Source organism: Sebastes fasciatus, chromosome 19 (assembly GCF_043250625.1).
Source record: "Sebastes fasciatus isolate fSebFas1 chromosome 19, fSebFas1.pri, whole genome shotgun sequence".
Lineage (NCBI taxonomy): Eukaryota > Metazoa > Chordata > Actinopteri > Perciformes > Sebastidae > Sebastes > Sebastes fasciatus.
In genome coordinates this window covers 6,870,092-6,892,598 of record NC_133813.1, presented here as the reverse complement: position 1 = coordinate 6,892,598, position 22,507 = coordinate 6,870,092, and the positions used below count along the sequence as shown (strand labels likewise).

The 22,507-nt window shown below is 39.9% G+C and overlaps 2 protein-coding genes across 2 annotated transcripts; both read right to left on the bottom strand.

Annotated features, from left to right (window-relative positions):
* Positions 1 to 387: 387 nt before the first annotated feature.
* On the bottom strand, positions 388 to 10,774 carry reep5 (receptor accessory protein 5). Its single transcript, XM_074617220.1, has 5 exons — positions 10,522 to 10,774; positions 10,049 to 10,142; positions 4,809 to 4,947; positions 1,959 to 2,127; positions 388 to 709 (listed from the first exon to the last, which is right to left on the bottom strand). Exons 1-5 carry the CDS (start codon positions 10,637 to 10,639, stop codon positions 660 to 662), a joined length of 570 nt encoding a protein of 189 aa, XP_074473321.1. The 5' UTR covers positions 10,640 to 10,774; the 3' UTR covers positions 388 to 659.
* Positions 10,775 to 13,755: 2,981 nt separating this feature from the next.
* Positions 13,756 to 21,926, bottom strand: LOC141757875 (thyrotropin receptor-like). Its single transcript, XM_074618774.1, has 11 exons — positions 21,613 to 21,926; positions 21,444 to 21,515; positions 20,568 to 20,642; positions 19,465 to 19,539; positions 19,273 to 19,347; positions 19,112 to 19,189; positions 18,630 to 18,698; positions 18,342 to 18,419; positions 17,185 to 17,373; positions 14,389 to 15,472; positions 13,756 to 14,308 (listed from the first exon to the last, which is right to left on the bottom strand). The coding sequence occupies exons 1-11, from the start codon at positions 21,774 to 21,776 to the stop codon at positions 14,027 to 14,029; spliced, it is 2,241 nt and encodes a 746-aa protein (XP_074474875.1). The 5' UTR covers positions 21,777 to 21,926; the 3' UTR covers positions 13,756 to 14,026.
* Positions 21,927 to 22,507: the final 581 nt, after the last annotated feature.

Here is a 22,507-nt window from a genome sequence, read left to right as displayed (position 1 = left end):
AATGAATGCTATCCGAATAGAGTTGTTAGCGACCCTGGTCCTTGCCATTCACATTGAAATCGACCCTGGTCCGATGGAGGAAAATGCAACCGTCCCAGCGCCAAGAGGTTTGGCTGGTGGAGGAATTGGAGGGCGACAGTGAGCTGTATGTGACGGCAAGGGAGATGGAGGAGGCCGGGATTCTCCAGATTGAGGATGTTGTTGTTGTTTTTCAGCTGGATGTCGTGGTTAGGAGGTGGACGAGAAGGTCTGTGAATGAAAGAGTCTATCGACCTGTCGAAAATATGTCTAACACACTATTATTCTCAGCAATTCTGCACATATTTCTGCTTTTTATAAGTTCTCAGTTTAAGCACACACAAGAGACTGAAATAATGAGAAAACCACTTCAGCACGTTTGTTTTTTATTTGGTACATAAAGCACATCAGGGCCAGTGTGGTTCTCTTACAGCCCTCCAGAAGGCAAAGTTAAATAGGTAAAACTGACCTGCAACATGGCTTCAATTGATACATTTGACATTGGTGCGACATTTAATACACGTTGAATAAAGATTTAGATTACTGAACAGGATCTGTTAAAAACAAACATTTTCAAGGCAACATTTCTTCTGTAACAGAGTCCGCTCTTGCTGAGATGCTGTGGACACCAAGCCCGCTTCTTAGGAGCTCTTCTTCTCCTCAAACATGATGTTCGCTGTGGCTCTCTTGGCTGTGGACAAATTAGACACAAATGTCAGATGTCTTGTTTGTTTTCTAGATTCTTTTTAATGTTATTATTATTATTATCTTTTTTTTTTTTCATCACAAACAAATATAGTAACATCTACAGACAGACTCACAAACATACCAACCCCACATACAGAAAAACAAGCATAAAATAAAATAAAATAAATCAAAATAAATCAAAATAAAATAAAATAAAATAAATAATAAATAATAAATAATAAATAATAATAATAATAATAATAATAATAATAATAATAATAAATACATAAAAAAAGACAACCACCACAAGAAAGCCAGACAAAGATACAATCACATTTCCGCCTATGTCCTGATCTTCTACTTTGAGGCATTTTTGTTCAATTCTAAGCTACTGTCAGTGAAACTCAACCTTTCCTGCAGATGTTTCACATTACAAAGTCCAACAGAAAAGGGAAGGAAATGACGTTTGCAACAAGAAGGCTTTTTATGTATGTATGTATGTATGTATGTATGTATGTATGTATGTGCAGGAAATGTTGAGTTTCTTTGACATTAGCTAAACTCTAAATGAAATAAGTAAATAAATGGCAAAGTATATAAGAATAAGAACAGTATTTGGAGGAAGTGTATAATAGGAGCGTATCAGAAAACAAAGAGGCTTCTTAATAAAAAAAAAAGTATTTTAAAAGAATTGCCCGTCTCTAATACAAGAAGAATAAGAAGAATGAGGTGAAGCGAAACAACGCGACGGTGAGAAGGAGAGAACGACGGCGTGACAGAGCACCCGTGTCCCCGGTCGCTTCCACTTCACAAGATGCCTCGGCTTCCCGTGGCTTCTTGTTGAGCTCGGCCAGAAGCAAGCATGACATTTCATGGAGGTCCACTGTTAAGTGCACTTAAAACACATTACGGCCCCGCCGCCCCACCTAATTTTGGCTACATCTAGTGGAGCCGTACTTTACTAATTCTTAGGTAAAATGGACCGAAAAGGAGAGTAGCGTCTGCATGTGGTTTAAACTTCAAATAATGTTGATATAAAAGGCATGTTTAATTCAACTCTTTGTATTTGTCAGACAATGTTTTAGTCCCGACCCCTTCAATTTTGTGAGAAATTACAAAATTGGAGGGATTTGTTCATTTTGGAATATTGGCTGATATATAGTCATCGGTTTTTGTTCCCCTTTACTTACAATCCCAGTCTGGGTGCGGCTCTATTGACAGTAAACACCTCGTAGACGTGTCGGTTCACTCACCCTCATCTTTGATCTTGTCCGCAGCTTCTGACGCCTTGTCCTGGACTTTCTTCAACGCGTCGTCAATCTTGGCTTCGTTCTTGAGGAAAAATGGTCGAACGATGCGGTTATAAATCGTGACCGATCCGTTAGAAGGAGTTGGGGCCATGCACCACACCAGGAAGGCACACTGGGGAAAGAAGACAAGAGCTCTGTCATCAAACTGGAACTGGAACAGGACACGGACGTCACAGTTACATTACTGGTGGTGAAACTATTCTCAATAACTCTATTATATTAAATTACTAAGAAAGAGCAAACTATATTTGACAAATACCAAGAAGTTAAACGCATAATCCAGATTAAAATTAACACAGTTGAAGCTGCCAAATGCAGGAAGGTCAGCTGGCAAAAGAAACAATGCTGATATGTGAATGAGTAAATTAATAGATTTATTAATTTAAGTCTGTTAATAAGTAAAAATATAAATATAAAAACATAATTCAAAGCGGTAAACACCCACAGCATAAATCCAACTGTCCTTCCTGCATTTATCAGTTTAAACTATGTTGATTTCAGCCTGGATTATGACTTCAACTTCTTCATATTTGTGTAATACGATCTGCGCTACGATTGGTCAGAAAGTGGTGCTTTTATACGAGTTGATCTCTTATCTGGAACATAACCTGCTCCGGAGCAGGTTAGGTGTTCAGTTTAAGTTACCATGGCGATCTACCCCGATAAGAAGTGAAACACCGTCGTAGGACGGAAAAACCCTGAAGTTACCTCACTAACCCTAAATCCCTCTTCGTAGTACAGACCTCTGGTTTACAGTCAGATTAACGCCTGTGTTACAGAGACCATGGCTGTACATTATACATGACTACCATGTCACAATCTTGTTTTTCTATGTCTGAAGTTAAATGGATGAGGAAATTTAAATAAACACAACAAAGAGCACCCGTGCTTTGACTGGACATGGCAGCGTCTTTCACCCTGTGTCTGTCCCTCCCTGCCTGTCGGAAGAAGAGATTATCACGTATATCGCCCATCCCTTAAAGCAAACACAGGCTCTCTGCATTAAATGGCTGCCTGTGAACTTGCTGACGCAGCTCTCAGCACTCGGATACTCTTTTATCATCAGTGCAGAGTGCTCCGCCCTCGACATGTTGATGAGTTTACTCTGCTCATAAGAACGGAGAAAAAAAAACATGCACCCACTCTCGTGAGAAGCTGTGCTCAATGTGGTCAGAGTCCATTGTTTGACTCAACCCACATTCAGCAGCTCCCTCAGCCTCCTCGTCACGCATAGTGAGTCTACACACAGCCTACATGTGAGAGATGGATATTTAGAAGGTTATTCATGGTTACTATTTTGTTATTTCTTACTGTTAACTTTGATATTATTCATAAAGGTTACCCCGCAATTGATATGCAATTTGCATCCTTATTTATTTATATGCAGGCAGTGTGTTTGTATTCCAAATGCACTGAGCTCTGTACTACGAAGAGAGTTCAACACACCCAGGGTGTGTTCTCGTTATCTGGCTTAACTAACCCTAACAAACCCAGATCCCGCTAAACGGTCCTATGACGGTGGTTATCAACTCAGTAAATCAACCCAGGGTTTCTCAGTCTGGCTCTGAGCGCGTTGCTCCTTTGTTTTTGTTATTAAGTGGAGAAATAAAATCACTGCAACATAAACAGCATCCGTCCGTCTCTGGCTGCAACATACACATGAAATGCCTATTGCATATGTTATATACTTTTCTAATTATCATGCATTTTATCTTGTTTTCTTTGACTTATTGAGACGTCGTAGTGTGTTATTGGAGTGGCGAGAGTCCAAAAATGGAAATATGCAGCAACAGTAATCACACATTCTGGGATTATTTTGGTTTAAATATAGTTTTTTTTTGCTGCAGACAAATATGAGTAGCTTGTATCAAAGTTTGAGATTTATAAAACAAACCACCACTGAATGAAGCAAACTACTAGTACAACATTCCCCTTGTGCCACCTGCTATGCTTGTATTTAGTGTGTGCTTTTGTTCACGATTATGACATTCGACAGGACGGGGCTGTACAGGACAGGATGGGACCTGCTCAATGTGGGCGGAGTCGAATGTCTGATTCTAACCTCATTGAACAACTCCCTGAATTGCACACTGCAGTGAGTGACACTTGTCTCTAATGAGGTGCTGACTCAATAGACATCTGACGCTTTGGTCAGACTGCCTCGCTAAACCGCTGCGTATCTCACACGTATTGTCCATACCGGCAGCGTTTCTGCTGCTGCTGGGCTGCCCCTGCCAGCCCTTTCTTTCTGCCTTTCATAATGGCCAATTCACTTCATTATAAATGTCATTTATATTTAATTTAGACAGCAAAAGGTTAAGAAGCGTGTGCTCATTTGTAAATAACAATGATAATCCACAATTAACACCCCGGAGGTTCGTGACATTTATGGAGCCGTGCAAGTCACTGCATTTTCTACAACACTGTCCTGCAAATATTTCAGAATAAAAGCCTTGTGTTAACAAATGAAGGAATTCTGTCTACAGAAAAAAAAGCTTGGGCGCTTTTATTTTGAAATGGCAGCAGGAAGTGTTTTTGTCTTTTTTTCATGTTCGTGACATATTCTACAGATACAGACATTTAAACTGTAGTAATGTTGCTCGTATGATGTCAATATACAGTCAAAGGATCACTTTCACTGTCTGTTGTTGCTGTGAACCGCGCAGCTTGCGGTAAAAATAGACCTCGAATCTCTAGATGAGACTTAGCTGACACGCCGCCGGGAGCCTCTGTGGCTGCTCTAACCTGTTAACACATCGTTTGAAACCCAAACAAACACAACAGCTGGATTACCTTTCCGATATAGTAGAACGGGAACCAGGAGAGAAAGATATCAGCGAAGAACTCTGCCACACTAAAGAGTCCGTACACCACCCAGTAGGTCAGCCATTTAGTATCATCATCTTTGGTGGCACTTTCAATGGCCTTAATCCTGGAAAGAGAGAGGAACAACATGTTAGAGAAATAGTTTGATATTATAAAGTCATAATTATTGTCACTCTGGTCCGGCATGTGGTCGTCCATCTCTTCCGTCCTTTGTTTTCTCTCTTTCTTTCATTTGTTGTTACAGTGACGGCTCTGGTTAGGGAAATCTAAAAGTCACTATAAAGACATCGTTGATGAGAGACGGGAACCAAAACAATCCCTGCTGTCAAAGTCACAGTCTGCAACTGAATGTAAAGATGAGTCAAAGCTATTGTTTTTCTGGTGAGGTCACGTCTTCTCTGCGATGTTTAAGGGACATTTGTCTTAAAATATACACTTGCAGAGATCTAAAGAATCAGTCTTTTCAGACACTGAAGCTTTTTCATTGTTTCATCTGTGGCAAAGACAGGTACATTTTTATCAGTAGCTTTTATTTTTGAAGCTTTTGACTAAGATGCGAGGAAAGGAAAGAGAGGAAAGGAAACGAAGAGACACGTTAGCACAATGAAAAAGACCCAAGGGGCTTTGAGATGGTCTTCAAGATGACGGAGCAGAACGACTTCCGGTTCAAGCGAAGATCGAGGAGCGAGGAAATGTCAAATAAGAGACTTGGGATGTTCCCCCTTATGTGGCTGATGTCCCAGCAGCCATATTTGATGCGGCCATCTTTGTAGTTTTACATTGTCAGCCATAATGTTTTGTAGTTTCAGTAATTCTAATTTTATTGATATTAATAATTATCTTAACATTCTTACATTTGCTAATGACCAGACCTGTTCATACCTTCGTCCCCAACAAAAACAATAAACATGAAAACTTCCAAGGGGGGGGTGAATAGTTTTTATGCTATTTGTTATTTGCTAAAAGAAATTCCTTACAAAGGTTGTTGTACTAAACAGAGCTATTTAATACATTTACCAAACATGATGTTTAAATAGAGCCCCCCAAGTATATAGCAGTGTTAGAAACACACAGTAATTGCCTGTTTTTCTGGTTCCCGTTTGTTTTGCTTCATCTTTCCTCTTGTCAAACACACAGCAGTATTTAAAGGAAGTGTGCAACAGCACTGGAGAGAGAAAATACTGAACATGATTGGGTAGTATTTAGTTTCCTCTTGTCGTTTGTTTCTAACAGCAGTCTTTATCATGTATTTGCATTCTCCCTGAGGCCTGTGCTTCTCAGTATAAAAGCTCCTGTGTGTTTCAGTTACACGCTTCCATGCTGTTTTAGTGCAGTTTTAACAGTCTGGAGGCTCAACATAGCTCAACTGTCCACCAGTAAGGGTTGTTACATACACATGTGTTGACTTGGCCCGGCTCGGTTTGACTCGGCACATTAGCCCAGCAGAGAGGGGATTTGCATTTCCATTACAACAGTGCGTTCCCTGTTTGAAGGTGAGCACCTTGGCCAAAAGAGCAGCTGTAAAATGGTGGATAAATACATTTCATTTCCTTAAATCTTCACAATAAAAGTCCCCCGTTATTTTTGCTGCTTGTTCTCTTCCTCTCTGCAGTATTAGTTTTTTATAAAGACTAGCCGCTAACAAAGCTCCGCAAATTCTGAGATCAACATTTCATTTCATATAATTTCTTCATAATAAATGTTGCCCGTTATTTTTATTTAAAAGCTTTTATTATGAAGCAGCAAATCAGGACTGTTGGGGTTTTCATCCGCAGCAACTTAACACGAATCATTTGGCCTACAGCTCAAAGCGAAACAGGCGAAGAAGAGAAGCTAAAGATCAAACCACAGATATTCAGTTAGAAGCTACAGAACACACACAACGTCCTCCTTTGGTCTCCTGCACAGATAAGAGTTGAGTTAAGTTGCTGCTGATGAAAACCCAACAATGTACAGAAGTACAGAAGGACCTGAAGTTGTCAGAGCTGATTACTAACGGACACCATTGGGTCCCTGGCATGGCAAGTCCTGTCAGAGACTTTCCTCATGCTGATGGAGCTGTAACAACCTGGATGTAACCACTGCTCAAGGCAGAATACCTTGTGCATGACTGATGAACGTGCTAATCAATTCAAAATTCATCTCAGAGAAGGGAAAAGGGCCAAATTTCAAAACCAGTTTTTGATAAGAACTTTATGCTGCTGCTCAAACACGCTCTGCAATCCAGTCGTGTGACTCGCTGATCACATAAAAACACTGTTCGCTTCAAATGTTCAAGGGTAATCAAGGTAAGCCTGAGAACAACTGCCCAACAGGTTTGGGACTTACTTTGGAGTCTTTAGTGAGGTAACATCAAGGGGCAGGGCGGCAGACGAATTCAAAATCCGAGCCTAACTGAGTCATAACTGAGTCTGTAAGGGAGACAAGATCGTGGCTAAACCCAGTCTGAGAGGATATCAAGTATAAAAAACAACTGAATTGCATGTGTGGGTTGTTATAACGTTGTATGTATTTTAGAACATTCTTATGTAGGCATGCAAAATATGGGACGAAGGAAGGTAAATTCATGCAAATGAGTTGTGTCTGTGGATCCTGTTCAGACCTGGTGTTAACATACGTCCTCAGTGATCGGATCACAAGTGGACAGCTCTAAGGTGAACGCACTCAAGACGCATTGAGATCAGATCTTTCAGACCACATTCAGAGGTGGTCTGGGCCACATATGGCCACGTTCTTGTAGTAGTGTGTACGCGAATGTTGTCCTGGGCAACATTAAGGACCACCTACTGACGTCCCGATAAATAATCGTGATACCAATATTGATCAAAATAATCGTGATTGTCATTTTGGCCATTAATCTTGCAGCCCTACTTGGATATCAACAAGTTTTTGGATATGTGCAAATATCGCAACGCCGACCTTTTTTTTAGAATGTGGATGACGGAATGAAAGAGGGAGGCTGTGTTTACACGGTCCAACAAGTCCGCCAACCAGTTATTCGGAGAATAAACGACTGCATGAATATTAGTGGAATATAAATTTTCATTAGCAAATGTAAGCAGCTTAGTAGGAATATTGTCTTTTTTGGAATAAGGGCATAAAATGTAATATTATGTGCATGTGAATGTCACTGAGAGAGAGTGTCTGCTTTGGTTAACCATCTACAGCTCCGAATACTTTGTTTAACTTTATGATATAATCACAAACTGTACGCCCGAGGTGAGCCTAAAAAGAAATAGGTAACTAACTAGTTTGAGAGTTAGAAGCATACTTGTTATTTCACGAGAGATTTCTGCTGAGTAAAGGTCATCCACTGATGAAGATCACATTATACAGTTGAAAGCTCCAAAGAAAAGCTGGATCTTGAGTGGGAATCATTTTGTCAAACTAAATAAACCAAACTAGGATGTTAGGACGATTTAATTGCTGAGCTCTTATGTATTTATAACTAAGTATGTATTCTAACTGTACTTTATTTATTCTAACTCTAATGTATTGTCACAAGTATTTAATATAAAAGATAAACACTAATATTTGATATATTATATATATAATATTTGAATATTTTCAAGTGATTCACCCATCATGTCACTGCCACATAATGTCTGCGACTCAAACAGCACGGCGGTATAAATACGGAAGGAAGCAGAGTGCTTGTGGTTTAGTGAGTGACACGTCAGACTGACTTTCTTTTGAGATCGTGACTCAACTAACGTTATTTCCTGAAGACCAAAATGACGCCTTGTATTAATATTTTTAACCCAACTAATGATCTCATCATAACGTTAACTAAAGATGCCAAATGTTTTATTTTAACTGCAGATAGTCCTGGTCATTCTATGTCGGTCTCATCGTGGCGTCATTCCTCACAGCCTCGAGGCATCCGAGGAGAAAACAGAGCACAAGTGACGGAGGAGAACACAACATGTGATACTGAGTCTACCAGTAGCTGAGAGATTATGAGATAATTACATCATGATAACGGTTTCAAAATGATCAAATTGTTTTCTCCGAACAAGTCTTAAAATGAATATGAGAAGCACAGAAAATTGTGTAATTAAGTCATGATCACAAGATTATCAGAGGGGAAACTCAAACAGCTTCGATAAGTCTGAAAATATATAAACCAGACAAATAGATAGCTGCAATGGTTGGAAAACCATTCATCCATCCAAAAATCTAAAAAATGTACAGCATTCATTTGAAAAAAAGTCTGCAAAAACGTTAAGTATCCACCTCTTCTCTACTGTAGAAATGATGTGGGCGTAACTTCCGGTGAGATAGCGGGAGTAGCAATAAGATAGTTAGTCCCATATAAGCTAACCATAGTGCTAAACGCCAACGACGCTCTTTTGAAAAGTAATTCGCCTTCAATTTATAAAATCCTGCTTTATTTTTTAACAGTTAACTGACGTTAAATTAGCATTTTCTAAAATGTCATTGCGGAGAGGAGGTCTCTCATCACCCTGAAGGAGTTTCTTTCACAACAATGACCTGAAATAAGCTGTACATTATCCTGCTTATTACACGGCTACTTAATTAAGAAATCAATAATTTGACACCAAGACGGTCCGCCAGAGTCCGACATCAGAGCCGCGCCCATAGCAACGGTCTGTTTTACATAGCAATAGTCTGTTATACATAGTAACGGTCTGTTTTACATAGTAACGGTCTGTTATACATAGCAACAGTCTGTTATACATAGTAACGGTCTGTTATACATAGCAATAGTCTGTTATACATAGTAACGGTCTATTATACATAGCAACGGTCTGTTATACATAGTAACGGTCTGTTATACATAGTAACGGTCTGTTATACATAGCAATAGTCTGTTATACATAGTAACGGTCTATTATACATAGCAACGGTCTGTTATACATAGTAACGGTCTGTTATACATTGTAACGGTCTGTTATACATAGCAACGGTCTGCTATCCATAGCAACGGTCTGTTATAAAGAAATAACAGACTTTAGAATGATTGACCAATCAGAATCGAGTATTCAACACAGCCGTGTAATAAACTGAAATAATGGTGACTACCAGACTACAGTACGCTATACATACATACACATAGCTGAAAATCTAATAATACAAATAAAGGTGTGTGTATGTGCGTGCATGTGTGCGCGCGTGTGTGCGTGTGCTGGGTTAGGGGCGCTGCCTCCCTTAGAGTTAGGAGGTCTAATAATAAATACACTTACGATATGTAGGCTGGATAAAGGAAGCCGATGAGGTTACACAGCAGAGAGGCTCCGTAGCCTATGACCAAGTAAACTGCGATGATCCCGACGACAGCTGGAACAAAAACACACACCAGATGTTTATCACGCATTTACTATAATAAACATATTATACTGCACTGCTGATCACAATAAATACAGCTGCTAGGCCTTGATGTTTATTATTGATTAAAAATCAAGAGCAATATTTAATTTATTTGGTTAGATTATGAGGAAAAATGTACTATAATAAACATATTATACTGCACTGCTGATCATAATGAATACAGCTAGTAGGCCTGATGTTTATTATTGATACAAATCAACAGCAATGTTTCATTCATTTGGATACATTGTGTCAAAAGGTGCATGAAGGTGTTTGTGCCACGCTTCCTCTTTCTGATGCATCGAGCTCTTTCTTCTGTTTTTCCATCCCCGCCCATGTCAACACTCACCCAGAGAGATGTAGGTCCTGCTCACTCCGGTTCTGGCCTCGATCTTGGCCAGAACATCTGTCATTATGTTCTTTTCATGGAGAAACTTCTCAAATCTGTCTTTGAGCCCCTGCGCCATGACTGCTGCTGCTGCACTTCCTTTCTTTCTTTATAGAGAAGCGATGCTGGATTACGAAATGTGTTTCTGATTCAAACTGCGACACCCCTGCAACTCAATACACCACCACACACACTGCTGCTACCAGAGACAAGAAACAGAAGTCACACAGAGAAAACGGATGGCCTCTACTGTCTCAGGGCCACGGGCTTCACAATAAGAGCATGAGGTTTGTTTAAAGCTGCAGTGGGTAGAAATGGAGATAGTATTATTAAAAAAAAAAAAAATTTATAAAATGGTCACTACATCCTGACAGTTATAATAGAGAGTATTAGGGACACATTGAGGGAAAAAAATCTGAGATTTCGAAATAAAGTTGTAATATTACGAGAAAAAAGTTGTATTATTACAAGAATAATGTCATAACTTTACGAGAAAAAAAGTCGTTATAGTACGAGAATAAAGTTATAACTTTACGAGAAAAAAAAGTAGTTTTTAGTACGAGAATAAACGAGAAAAAAAGTAGTAATATTACGAGAATAAGGTCATAACTTTACGAGAAAAAAAGTCGTTATAGTACGAGAATAAAGTTAGAACTTTACGAGAAAAAAAAGTAGTTTTTAGTACGAGAATAAACGAGAAAAAAAGTCGTAATATTACGAGAATAAGGTCATAACTTTACGAGAAAAAAGTTGTTATAGTACAAGAATAAACAAGAAAAAGTCGTAATATTATGAAAATAAACAAGAAAAAAGTAGTATTACGAGAATAAATGAGAAAAAAATTCGTAATATGAGAATAAAGTCATATCTTTACGAGAAAAAAAGTAGTAATATTACGAGAATAAACGAGAGAAAAAAGTCGTAATAGTATAACTTCACAGGATGCTCCATGTTCCTCATTTTCACACAAACGGCACAATGCTCTATTTCCCCTCTAAAATAACACCTAAAATTACCACTTTATAATATTATGATTTTATTCTTATAATATTACGACTTTTTTTCTTGTAGACTTTTGACTTTATTTTCGAAATCTCAGATTTATTTATGTTTTCCTCAATGTGGCCCTAGTACTCGTGCATAGTACATGAGACAGGTAATATGAAAAAAATCATGTGCCTCTGTGTCCTCCGGTGCTCCTAATAGAGAGCCTAAGTCACGCCCCTTACAGTGGAACCCATGAGACCTTATTTCGGAAAAAATATGAACGGTAGTCAACGGAGAGAGACAAATAATTTTTCCCTTTTTATTTTATTATTTTTGAATACTGTTTCAACATAATAATATCATATAAATGTAACAGCCATCTAAAGAGGAAGCGTTCTGTGCTCTCACATTGTGCATTTTTCTGATGTGCTATAATGAAATTTACCTCAAACATACACCCCCAAATCCAAAAATGTACACCCATGTCACTGCTGATTTTTTCGAAAATCAAGTATGAATTGTGTTTCAAAGAGCAAGCTGCACGAGGGGATGTTTGAGGATTTGAATGTGCTGTTTAATGATTCATTGTTTTACATAATTAATCACCACTGATCAAACGTGTAGCTCCCATTAGTATCAATCATTTGGTTGGAACACTAGTAAATAAAATGCATTTTTAATAGCATAAACTAAGTGAATCCATCCCCCCCTTTACAGTTGTAAGTAACAAAAACAGGATGTTTTTATCCCATTTCCAAATAAGTGTTGTGTGAGTATTTACTTTGAAGGTAAGTGGAAGTAAATGTGGTCTCATACACCTACAGTAAATGTGTCCAGCTTGACACAGCTGGTGCTCAATAATTAAAGAGAAAGGAGGGATTTTTCCCCCTGACCTCGGTCTTACTGGCATTGCCTTCCCCCACACTGTTTACTTTAGCAAGAACTCTACCTATCAAATCCTTTAGGTTAAGAGTTATAGAGGTTAGATAACCTCATGATCAGGTTAGGGACTGTCAGGGCTGCTGAAGAACTGTGTAATTTAGAGGAATATTTCCTGAGAGTCTAAAATCAGGGCACAAACCATGTAACAATAACATGAGCCCTCTGCAGCCACACCCTTACTGGCTATGATGACATTGCAAATACACTGTGTAGTTACTGGCATTAAATGCAATTATTTAAAACATGCTGCAGTGTGCAGCCGCTGATTTATAATGTAAGATTGCTGATAATGTAAGAGACATACTCAGATATTAATAACCAGGTATCATAATAAGACATAATAGTGTGCATGTAAAGACTCTTATTTACAGATGATGTTGATACAGAACAGGAGTTGGCGGAAGCTGTTTATAGTACTTAAAATAATATAGTGTTTAAAAGAAACAATTATAAAATGATTATAATGTTTATAAAATATTATTATTATTATTATTAATAATAATAATAATAATATTAATAATGATAATAATAGCTTGCATTTTATAGCACCTTTCAAGGAACCCAAGGACGCTTTACACATATGGAGACAGAACAAATGACACAATCAATTCTCAGCGGACGTCTCACCTATAGGTCCAGAACTGGCCCTAACCACACTGAAAGGCCTGCTGATCTCTCTCCAACAACTCGATGTCTTTTGCATCTTTGTAGTCTCAATGCAATGAATCCTACAAATGGATCTCTTCTTGAGGGCATTCACGGTGTTACACTTAAAGACGAAAAGTGCCCCCCGCTTACCTTCACAGCTCCACATACCTGACAAAACACTACGTAAAGTGGGTGTGATACCGGGAGTGTTTGTTTGGAAAAGTTACAAGAATCATCAGACAAGCGAGTGGTTTACAGACGCTGTTACACCACCCCCGATTCGACTGTTATCAGACCATTAAATAGGCGTTATCAGTCGCTATAAGCAGCATAGATGTGGGTCATTAGGGGCCTACTACGCCTACTACTTTGTAAAAGTGAAAGTGAAAATTAAAAGCAAAGAGTTAGTTGTCGTGTTCTTTTATACCTTCTTTCAGTGATCTACCATGTGAATAGATGATAAAACCTATTAGTGGGTGTAGTAGGCCCCTATTGACCCACATCTATGGGGCTAATAGCAGCTGATAACGCCTATTTAATAGCCTGACAACAGTCTAATCGTCTGGTTAGTACACGATCCGATAACCTTTTCATTCGAAGCATACTGACGTCTTTACTTTACTCTTAACACTGAGTTCTCCTCATCTTTACATTTTCTATGCAGTTTTAGACACATTTCCCCTCATCTTTCCCCCACAGCTGGAGACTAAACATTTGCTATCATTACTTGTAGATTAATATATGGATCATTATTTTGGAACAGCATACAACGGAGGTATCCAGGTATTCTGATACAAGAAATTAATGGATCATAAATTCTAAGAGGCCACGGTACTGTCTAATGGTTAGGTTCTGTGAATTGTTAAATCTACGACTACAAGAAAAAATGTTAATCAAATTTCAAAAGCAACCTTGGGGCATCTTGCAGCCTGGCGATTCCTGTATTTAAATGTTTTGGGATATGGGGGCTGGACTGTAGAGCAGACATTGTCTCTCTGTATATGTGGGGCGTAATACTGACAAGCTGGCTTCGATAGAGGTGCGCTTGCCGCTGGCACAGCCCCATACGGCTCAGCAGCATCAGGAGGTCTCGGTGAAACGCCTTTGTCAGGATGGCGTAAAAAAATGGGTGCGCGCAAGAGTTGAGAGGATAGAAAAGCACCAGCAGCACCTGTGGAGATAAAAAAAAAAGATACATCAGTCTTTATTTTAAAACAGAAAAGGAATTAAATCTCAAAGAGGGAGTCGCACCTTGGAGTCGGTGACAGTCATCAGCGGTTGGATGAGAGCTGCAGACAAGCCGTAGAAGCAAATGGGAGCCAGACACAGAAAGTTGGTGAAGATTAGAACGGCCATGCGTTTGGCCATGCTGGTATCACATCTGCTCGACTGGTGCTGGGGATTGTGCACCATGCAGTAGATGTGGAGGTAACACAAACACACCACCATGAAAGCGACGACGTTAACCATCAGCACGGAGACCACGTAGGCCCGAGCGGCAGTCGTCTCGGTGTCCATGGGTAAGCAGATGCTCACTCTCTGGTAACTGCTCACACCGACCGCCGGCAGCATTGCTAGAATCACACACAGCGTCCAGCCGACGAGCATCAGCACAGCTACGTGGCGTAACCGAAGTTTCCTGTCTGGCCTCATGGCGTAGAAGATGGCATGCCAGCGCTGGAGGCTGATTAAAGTTAACGTGTACACGGATAGCTCGCTGGCAAACACCGATAATGTCCCCGCTAGATCGCAGCCGCCTCCTGTCTGCCAGGCAATAGCATAGTGGTGATAATGGGAGCGCGTGTAGAGGTCGACAGAAGCGACGAGCAGCAAGTATATCCCCATGCAGAAGTCTGCAAACGCCAGGTGGCCCATGAGGAAACGGGTGACGGAGAACTTCTGTCGGCTTGTCAGCAGGATGAACATCACCAGGAGGTTGGCTGTAATGGCTAACGGACTGACCAGCCAGACCAGCACCCGCAGGAAGCCGTGACTCAGCACGTCCTCGCAGGGGTTCAGGGCGTCAGGCAGGGGGGTGCACAAGAGTCCACGGTTATCTGCGCGGAGTTCATCACACAGTGCAAAGTCAAAACCTTCACTGAGACGCTCCGTAGGTAACTCCACGTAAAACTCATTCTGAGACTGTTCAGTCGGGCAAACGGAGGTGTCGTTGTAATGATTGTGATTTCTGCCGTCGGCGGTTGGGAGACCGAAGCTGTCGTTCACATGTTGATAGATTTTGTGTCTCAGATGCTTCTGAGAAAGAGCTGCGGAGGATTCCTGCAGCTTTCCCAAAGCAGCGCGGGTCAGGTTGCAAATAACTGCCTCCGAGTGTCTTGAACACAAACGATACAGATTATTAATCAGAGAATGAACTAGGCTACGACATTTTTTAGATGCATGCAAATGTTCTTCCACAGGTTCAAAAACTCTCGACGGAGGAAAAATGCACTCTGTCGCTAATTTGTAGTCACTTTGTTAATGATGTGTCAGGCCTTCATCAAATACCGTAGACTGTATATATAAAGAAAAAACACCAATCAGAGGCAGCAGCTCCCTGGCAAAGGTTAATGAGCTCTTCCAATTGTAAATAAGCATTGTATATTTACACCTATCAAAAAACTAACTACATAGGTACTGTACATAACCCTGGACTTGTAATCCCCAAAAGGCACAACTAGACCACACTGTCAACTATTATACCAAATTTGAAGTTCATATGTTAAATAGTTTCCAAGTTCTACTCCGAGAACAAAATTGAAGTCGAAAAAAATCACAGTTTTTGGCCAAAATTTCAAAAGTTTTGTGTACCTTGGACTTCTAACCCCCAAAAGGCACAACTAGACCACACTGTCAACCATTATACCAAATTTGAAGTTCATATGTTAAATAGTTTCCAAGTTCTGCTACGGAAACGAAAGTGTGACACGCGAACGGACAGAGGGACGGACAGAGGGACGGACAGAGGGACGGACAGAGGGACGGACAGAGGGACGGACAGAGGGACGGACAGAGGGACGGACAGAGGAACGGACAGAGGGACGGACAGAGGGACGGACAGAGGGACGGACAGAGGAACGGACAGAGGGACGGACAGAGGAACGGACAGAGGGACGGACAGAGGAACGGACAGAGGAACGGACAGAGGGACGGACAGAGGGACGGACAGAGGGACGGACAGAGGAACGGACAGAGGGACGGACAGAGGAACGGACAGAGGGACGGACAGAGGGACGGACAGAGGAACGGACAGAGGGACGGACAGAGGAACGGACAGAGGGACGGACAGAGGGACGGACAGAGGAACGGACAGAGGGACGGACAGAGGAACGGACAGAGGGACGGACAGAGCGCTATATATCCCCAACTACCTTGTCGCGGTATAAAAACAAACTACATAGGTACATAATCAGACAGAATAATTCAGTATACAGGGGAGAAGCAGGTATTAATACATAAAATAATTTCAAAGTCAAAGGATGGACCAAATATATAAATAAATATGATATCATGATAATAGATATTTTTTAGTATAGGTTGGAAAACAGTGAAAATGGGCCAATGTTGGCTAAAAAGAAAAATAACCCAATATCATAATAATCACAATAGTCAAAGATCAGCAATCACAAAAAAGAAGTCTTATACATAAGATGTATTCTTTTTGATCTTATGGTTATGGGTTTGATATTACAATTAGAAGAGCTCATTTACCTTAATTTGTAGGGTTGCCTGGAGATGCTGCTGGCGCTCTCTGATAGGTGTTTTTATTCATATAAAGTCACTTGGTGAAGTCTGATGAAGTGACTACAAGTGATCAACACTGCAGGATTTTCCCCCCCCCACAGTAACATGTTTAAATACAAATCATTACAATGCTGAAAAACTCAGTCGTTCACTCAATTCATTGAAATCAGCTTTTGTGAGTACTCTAATACGTACACGTTACCGTGGGCTCGAGGGTAGTTTAGTATGTATAGGACAACTACCTGACAAAAAGAAACCATAGTGGGAAAGTATTTCCCCAACACTTTCAATTCTCTTACTTACCCTCTCCACCTTTTCAACATGTTGAGACCACAACAATGGCTCGGGAAGGTCAATTCAGCACTCTGCAAATGGAGAAAGGCTCTAAAGGGGGGCAGCACTTTGAGGGCCCATGTGTTTTTAGCCTTGAGTCTTTCAATGGTCTCCATACCTATTGAAGGCAGAGAGCTAACTTTGGTTTCTGAAAGGTCTCTGGAAGGACAAATTGTTCGGATTATTCATTTGGACACAAAGCTGAGGCTGTTCCTATATCTGAGGTTACGATATTGTAACCCTAGTTCTATAAACACAGGCGGAGCCCTCTACTGGACTCTATGGGTAATGCTGTCCTCCAATCACACGCACGCATTCGCCCACAGAGATTTGCACAAACGTAGCCGGCCAATCAGGACGTGCCTACCGAATATGTGCATTACCACAGTATATAAGGCGGTGTCCAGCGCTGCCTGGTATCCCATGCCCTCTTCAGCGAGCAGAGACTCCTTGGTAACTCCTTCTCAGGAGCCAAGTCTAGAGAGGATGGCTCAGACACAGCCCCCCAGAACTGGGGGAAGGACCAAGGCTGGGCCGCCAACATCTGAGTGAGTTCTGCGTATCATGGTGCCGAGTAACGACCTGGTGCTATCAGAATGACTGACAACTGCTCCCGCCTCACTATCTCCAGTAGGGGAGGGATGAAATGGAGGGCGTAAAGCTGCTTTCTTGGCCGTGGGCACGTGTGCAAACGCGTCCACTCCCAGGGGTGTGTCCTTCTGTCGTGCCAGAGAGGAGCCATAGCTGGCAGTGGGTGTTGCGTTGGATGGCAAACAAGATCCACTTCCACTCTGTTGAACCGGGACCAAATCTGCTTCACCATCTCCGGTTGAAGCCTCCATTCGTCTGGCAGAGGTCTGCCTCTTGACATGAGGTCGCCCCATGCACCATGACTCCATCCGTGGAGATGTAGCAGTCAGTGCACATCGATTGACACCGCATTATATACCGCGGTAACGCACAAATTCGGTAGGCGCATCCTGATTGGTCCGCGTGCGTTTGATTGGAGGAACGTATTACCCATAGAGTCCAGTAGAGGGCGGTAAGTATGTGAGAAAACACAAAGTAAAGTTCTCTATTTTCCCAGAAGAACACAAATTCCTCTTCTAGCAAATTCTGTCACTCACAAGTGCGTTGGGCCTTGAATCACGCCATAAAATGCAAATTCATCTATTCGTTCCAAATCCACATTCCTGTGAAGATACCTGTAGAATGGAGGATAGATTAGAGGCAAAGAATGTGACCAAAATTAATCTGTTTTGTTTTACAAAAATCACACATAATTTTATCAAAACACAATATTAATACAACCTGCCAGCCAGCCAGGTGGTTAAAGCTTTATTAGCTCATTTATAACACATAAATAGAACATAAAAGAAAGTTGTAAAGTTGCAAAATAATTCCAAATGGCATACACTTCCTCCAGTCTGCTCCCGTTGAAGGCATAGTGCTGGATCTCTCTCACGCCGTTGCTATTCAGCATGCTAAAAAAAAAGAGGAAAGAAGAGAATATCATGTGAACCTTCAACTCATTTTTTATTAAAAGTGGAAAATTAGTTCCATTTCTTGTCTCGCTAGTGGAGACTCACGAAGGATTGGGCTTTTATTTGTCACTGCACACTTTTGATTACATTCCTATCTGACATGGCTAAAGCAAAAAGCTCGATTTACGGATGGTACAGTTATGCCTTAACATTGTCATAATTTAATATTGGTTTCAAAATTTAAAAAATAGTAAGTGCAATCAGATTACAAGAGATGAAATCATACTGGTGTAAAGCTGTAAGATAAAATGAGCAGAAGCCATCACGGAACTGTCATTTTAACGCCCGTGAGTCAGCGACAGTGTGGGTGAAAATGTCATTTGATCCATCGTTCAACTATCAATCCTACTTACATGGTCAGAGCGTTCTCAGATATCCCAGTGAAAGAATTAGCAGGTATAACTTGTATGAAGACGTTCTCCACTATCTCTCTGTCAGAAAGGGATGAACATTAAATATTTTTACACCAGTTAAAAATATGTACATTTTTAGAAAACGATTAAATGCTACATACAAAATAAAATCCTCTTGGCTGGACTGAATATATTGCAGCCCGGGGAAGGAGGTGAGACCTGTGTTGGTGATCCCGCTGTATGGAGACAAATGTCGAGTTAATGGTTAAACTATTTATAGAAGTTTTCTTGTGAAAATATGATAAGCTATGATACAAGAAGAACTACACATGAGCAAATGAAATCTTACTTACAGGTACTTTAAATTCGGCAAATCTTTAAAGGCCTCTTGGTCAATGTGGGACAGCGTTTTGATACCCGTTAGTTGTCTATTGGACACACAAACGCACACTTTACTATCTCATTAGGGTTGACTAACTATTTCATCATTCGAAATGTTGTTTTTTTAATACTTTAATATGTAGTTTGGTCAATACATATAATGTTCTGACCTCTTACCTCCTGTAAAATGTCCAACTTCTTGTGTGTTGAGCAGTATATGTATGTACATTTATGTAGCCAGGACAGTGACAGTAAATTTTGGCATTGAAAATATAATTTGGCATTGAAAACAAGATCTAAACATTGGCATGGAAACACCTGGATAAGTTGTATTGGCACCAAGCGGCAACTTCCAGGTCTGAAAAATGAAGCCAATTTGGAAGTGCCAAAAAAATGCAGTTCCTCAGATGGCCACTGGAGGTTGTTGAATGTTGATAATATTCAATGTTCATTATATTGTTTATAGTCCCTGTGGGGTTACTACGGTGGACACTTAAAGCCTTTCCTTCCTGTATGTCAACTGCTGTATGTTTCTATGTTATACGGTATTGTAAGTTTTGTATGTGTTTTTATGCTTGCTGCAGTGCAAATTGCCTACTTAGGAAAACTACTCTATGCCAAAACGGTGACCGAAAGTTGAAAGATTGTTGTTGTCTACTATCAGAATAGAATAAACTGATTTTGAATGCCTGTGTTATATTTTTTAGTGGAACTTTTTTCCGTGCAAATACAACTTTTGTGTCCCTTTTCAGTTCAGGTCGTTGACGCCAAAACATTACCGTCACTGTTCTGACTCCATATCCAATGGCTTCAGATCCCATTAATCTAAACTCAATAACCCATAATGACAAAGAGGAAACAGGTTTTTATAATATTTTGCTGCAAAACTTTGTGGGCATGTTTGCTCCGTAATATCATCAGCACAATATCTGTTGTGAATTGGACCTTGAGACGAGACAGAGCGGTTTCACGTGATGCTCAATCCGTTCTTTGTGAATTTGCCCGTTTTATGTGTATTCATGTTGGCTTCATTTTAATCAAGTTAATCAAGTTGCACTGCTCAAAGGTTACATACATGTGGGTAACCCTGGACAGGTTGTGGAAAGAATGCCTCTCAAGATATCTTATAGTATCATCATCAGAGATGTATCTGAAAACAAAACACACAAACAAATAAAATACAACAAAAGAACAATCTGGAGAGTCGTGCTATATTTGGATTTGCAGAGGTGGAGGAAAATAAAAATAAAATGAAACCCCTCAGTTAGTTAACGCAACAAGTTGGGCCAGCTAACTACACCTCACTAGGTAACTAAGCAGAAAGACAAACTGACAGATGAACAGATTTATCAGTTTGCTGCTGCTCAGACTCAAACAAGCATGAGTGCGCCTGCGCAGGCTTGGAGGATGACCTATGACCTGCAGCTTCTACTATAGTCATACTTCATATTCCCATTTTAACAACAACCTTCTTTTTTTTTTTTTTACTTTGAGCACAAAATTAAGTTATTTGTCTTATCAACTTAGCCAGGAAATGACTCCAATATGTGCAATATTACTTATTTTCTCATCATATGTAATATTACTATTGCAAATTTCCCCACTACGGGACTAATAAAGGAATATCTTATTTACTTACTTTTCTGTTTTTTAGCTTACTTTTTTAAATCTTTTTTGTTTTACCTATCTTATTTACTCATTTCACTAAATGTATCTTACTTTATTGTTATTCTTTTAGACATTAGTGCTAGAAATAGTACTTTTTATTTTACACACTTGACTTAATTTTGAGCAATCTCTGGCACAAGAATTTCCTTCTGGATTAATAAAGCTCAACCTTATCTTATCTTAAATATGAAATATCATAGAAATGTCACAATACACTGGAGGGGGGTATTTCAGTATTCTTCTGGTTTGAAAGAGTATTTGGGGAAAAACGAGAGAATCTTACATGCGAGAAAGGTTGGCCAAGTTGACAAAAGCATTCTGAGGAATAGAAGAAAGTTTGGTTCCCACAAGCGACCTGAAGCAGAAATACATTGTGACTCTTCAGTCTTGATGTACAACTGAACTCATGAGCTACAATCAGAGTTGTTGAGAAGAAGAATGTGGTTACTTACACCTCCTGTGTGCTGGAATGGAAAAAAGGCATGACCTCGGCACCAAAACATGACACACTGTAGATGCTCCAATCACACCGGCAACGAGGTGGACAATATTCCAGCAGGAGAGAGACCTGGATGGAACTGAAAATGAAAACAAGTAGATTCAAATCAGGCTTCATTGTGAAAGTGGTGATTCAGAAGAGGAGACTCTTCAGGTCACGTTGCTCAGTGAAGAGGTTCTGGAAGAGGCTGGGCTGGATGGGATGTGGCCAATAGTGGAAGTCTGGCAAGATTACAGACTGGCACTTCTGGTCAAGACCTTCAGAATAAAAAGCTAATTGACTTTACTTGCATAATACAAATTAGACTCATATATATTCATATGCATATACAGTATATATACATACTTTTGATGAACAGTGTCCAAAAAATAATTATCAAATAACTTCTACAAAATTTCTTAATGCTCCTCTCGTCAGAAAACACTCAAGGACAAATTTGAAGTTACTTGAATTTAACTTGTATTTCCATTCTGACGTTGCTTCTACTCCACTTCATTTTAGAGGTAACTATTGTGCTTTTTACTGCACTACATTTACCCGACACTTCATTTTACAGGTCCACAAATTTCATGGTAATTAGGTGATAATTAGCAGGTAACCTATTTGAAATTTCTTTGTAATTACTGCCACATTACCCCAATATCTACCTCAAAATGTATCGAAAATTACTTTATTATAAACATTTAATAATTATATTCCGCTATTTCCCAATAGCTGGCAATTTATTTAATACATCTCTAGAAAAAAAATACAAAGTTAATTGATATGCTTTATTTCCATGTCTGCTGATAAATAGATAATTGGCAAATAACTTATTTGAAATTTCTTAATGCTCTTGTCAGAAAACA